Source organism: Procambarus clarkii, chromosome 12 (genome assembly GCF_040958095.1).
Source record: "Procambarus clarkii isolate CNS0578487 chromosome 12, FALCON_Pclarkii_2.0, whole genome shotgun sequence".
Taxonomy (NCBI): domain Eukaryota; kingdom Metazoa; phylum Arthropoda; class Malacostraca; order Decapoda; family Cambaridae; genus Procambarus; species Procambarus clarkii.
In genome coordinates this window covers 10,119,221-10,122,409 of record NC_091161.1, presented here as the reverse complement: position 1 = coordinate 10,122,409, position 3,189 = coordinate 10,119,221, and the positions used below count along the sequence as shown (strand labels likewise).

General features: G+C 35.5%; 1 protein-coding gene across 1 annotated transcript; it reads left to right on the top strand.

Annotated features, from left to right (window-relative positions):
• Positions 1-248: 248 nt before the first annotated feature.
• On the top strand, positions 249-2,102 carry LOC138364096 (uncharacterized). The gene is made up of 3 exons (XM_069323494.1): positions 249-887; positions 1,168-1,352; positions 1,612-2,102. Exons 1-3 carry the CDS (start codon positions 728-730, stop codon positions 1,834-1,836), a joined length of 570 nt encoding a protein of 189 aa, XP_069179595.1. The 5' UTR covers positions 249-727; the 3' UTR covers positions 1,837-2,102.
• The last annotated feature ends 1,087 nt before the right edge of the window (positions 2,103-3,189 follow it).

Genomic DNA, 3,189 nt, shown 5'->3' with positions numbered 1-3,189 from the left:
AAATGGCAGAAGTTGGACAGTTTTTAAATTTGTTAGCGAGTGAGTTCCATAGACAAGGTCCCTTTATTTGCATAGTGTATTTACACAGAATAACTTTGACTCTGGGGATATCAAAGATATTTATATATATATATATATATATATATATATATATATATATATATATATATATATATATATATATATATATATATATATATATATATAATTTCAATTCAATCATCTCTGTCATTGATGTATATGGCAAAAAGTGTGTGGCCCAATACAGCACTATGTCTTAACGTAATGGGTCCAAGGGCCCATAAGGTCTCGACAGCATTAATGGCCCTTTAGCAAACCAGTGTGCTGGGGCCCCTATGACACCCATGACGTCTTTGTATCATTTCAAGTTTGTACATGTACTTCTTAAGATATGGGCACCATACAACTGCTGCATATTCTAGCTTTTGTCTAAAAAAATCATGAACAATTTATTTATTATTTATCCATGAATGCCAGAACTAAACCCTGTGGTACTCCACTCGTGACATTTCTCCAGTCCAATACATTGCCTCTGATTACTGCCCTCATTTTTCTATCAGTTTGAAATTTTTTAATCCATGTTAGAAGCTTACCTGTCACCCCTCCAATATGTTCCAGTTTCCAGAACAAACTCTTATGATGAGGAAATTTTTTTAACAACTTTAAAACTTTCAGCCAAAAAACTTTATTTGCAGCATCCAGTAAAATGCGCTCTTCACTCCGGCACAGAAATGAGTGTGATAGGAAAAAGCTTCAAGGCTTCATAAAAATCTACAATAGTGAAAACTCTGAAATTCTCAGTGAAAAGGATGCAATAGAAGGTATCCTGCCATGGCACAATTTATTGCCTCATCATAGCCAAAATGGTATGTAACTACATCTCATTTTATCAGGGGTTACAATTCGGCCTTATCAAGATAACTAACATTTAGCATGCATAATGGATAAGCTTTACTTATTTTTGAAGTAAAATATCATCACTACTGTTTGTAAAATAGGTGCAGTATCATAATCCGTAGGTTTTTATCAGGTTGATACTGCACAATAAACTATGTATAGTATGTATAATGCAAGTACCTAAACTGTAATTACATTAAATTGAGTTGTAGTTTACTTGCAGTAAATATAATTTTCCTCTTTTATTAGTGTCCCTTGCTCAAAAAAAGAAGGCAGTAGAAGATGTGGAGCTTCAGAAGAGATCCAGAGAAGAGCAACAACACACTGTTCAAGAAATGCTGCATTATCTCGCATATTACAAGAATAAGAGAGAGATTTTAACCGAACATACTGAAGAGTTGTTATGTGGAATTTTTCCTTCATATCTAAGCAAGGTAAGCTAACAGCCTAAATGTGTGTTGCAATTCAGTTCTTCATAAACATTTATCCAGCAGAATTTTATACTTGAGTAAAGTCTTGCTATTTACAACTTTGACAGGTAGACAATTCCATGGTTTTCATATACTGTACTGGTGTGTTTTACATATATTTGAACTTTTACCGAAAACTTTATTTATTTATTCTAATTTCTTTAGTATTTTCAGGGAAATTTGTAAATGTCTTAAACCCCATTAAATAGTCTATATATTACAGGATCCTAACAAGTACACTATTGAAGAGAAGCACCTATCAACCAAAAATAAGAGTGGAATCTTGGCTCTTTTGAAGCAAGGGCAAAAGTTGTGTTCTGACAAGCTGAGTGATGCAAAGCGTTTATTTGGATACCAGGAAGAGGATGTTGATGTTTCTGAGCCCTACCTGGAGCTTTGTGACAGTGAAGATGATGATGATGAAGATGAAGATTTACTACTAAACTGATGATACAAAAGTTAAGTATAATAAATTTTACCTGATTTCTCTTGCTAATTTCTCTTACTTAATTTCTCTAATTTCTAATTATCCTAGCCCTAAGATTACTACTGGCCTCCATTGCCTTGCCTGCACTTTGTTTCCCCCTTAACCATATCACTCATTCTTACAGGTGTGAGACAGAGAGGTACAAGATCATCCAAGAGGAACAACACCTGAAGCACCCAACATTTGGGTGTTTTAATTAATAAAAACGCCCTTCATGGCTTCACTCATCCTGGCTGGTTTAATTAAAAAAACCTAACCTAAACCTAATATATATACCTCTAGAGTCAAGGGAGTTAAGTTTTAGGCTGCACAATGAAACTGCTATTGACAATTTTATAACTGCTGCTGATAATGTCTGTCCTGTGACTTTTTTGTAAGCATAACCAAAAGGCTTAACAATCCCTTGCTTACAAAGGGAATACTTAAACCCATTAATAAAAAACATGACCTTGAGAAGAAGTATAGGTTAGGAATTGTCTCCAAAGAATTCTCATGCTCTTCAACAGGTCACTTGAACTCCAAACCTTTCCAGTTATCCTAAAAAAAGCGAGTTACCCCTGTACACAAATGTGGTGATCTCACAGATGTTAACAACTACAGACCTATATCAATCCTGCCTAACATGTCAACATTTTTTGAAAAGCTACTTGAACTTGAACTCCAAACCTTTCCAGTTATCCTAAAAAAAGCGAGTTACCCCTGTACACAAATGTGGTGATCTCACAGATGTTAACAACTACAGACCTATATCAATCCTGCCTAACTTGTCAACATTTTTTGAAAAACTAATCTACAAGCAGTTTTACTCTTATCTAGCCAAACACCATATACTTAGTACTAGGCTGTACAAGAATATAACAACTCTTGTATATATCTCAAAAAAAAAAAAAAAAAAAAAAAAAAAAAAAGCACAAGACGAAGCTTGAAAAAGTTTAGTGGTATGCCAATAGGCTAGTCCCAGGACTAAGAGGCATGAGTTACGAGGACAGGCTGCGAGAAATGCAATTGATAGGGTACATAAAGATAAACTGTTTAACACGGGTGGTAGGCGAACAAGGGGACACAGGTGGAAACTTAGTACCCAAATGAACCACTAGGATGTTAGAAAGAACTTTTTCAGTGTCAGAGTAGTTAATAGATGGAATGCATTAGGCAGTGATGTGGTGGAGGCTGACTCCATACACAGTTTCAAATGCAGATATGATAGAGCCCAGTAGGCTCAGGAATCTGTACATCAGTTGATTGCCAGTTGAGAGGTGGGACCAAAGAGCCAGAGCTCAACCCCCCGCAACCACAACTAGGTGAGTATACACA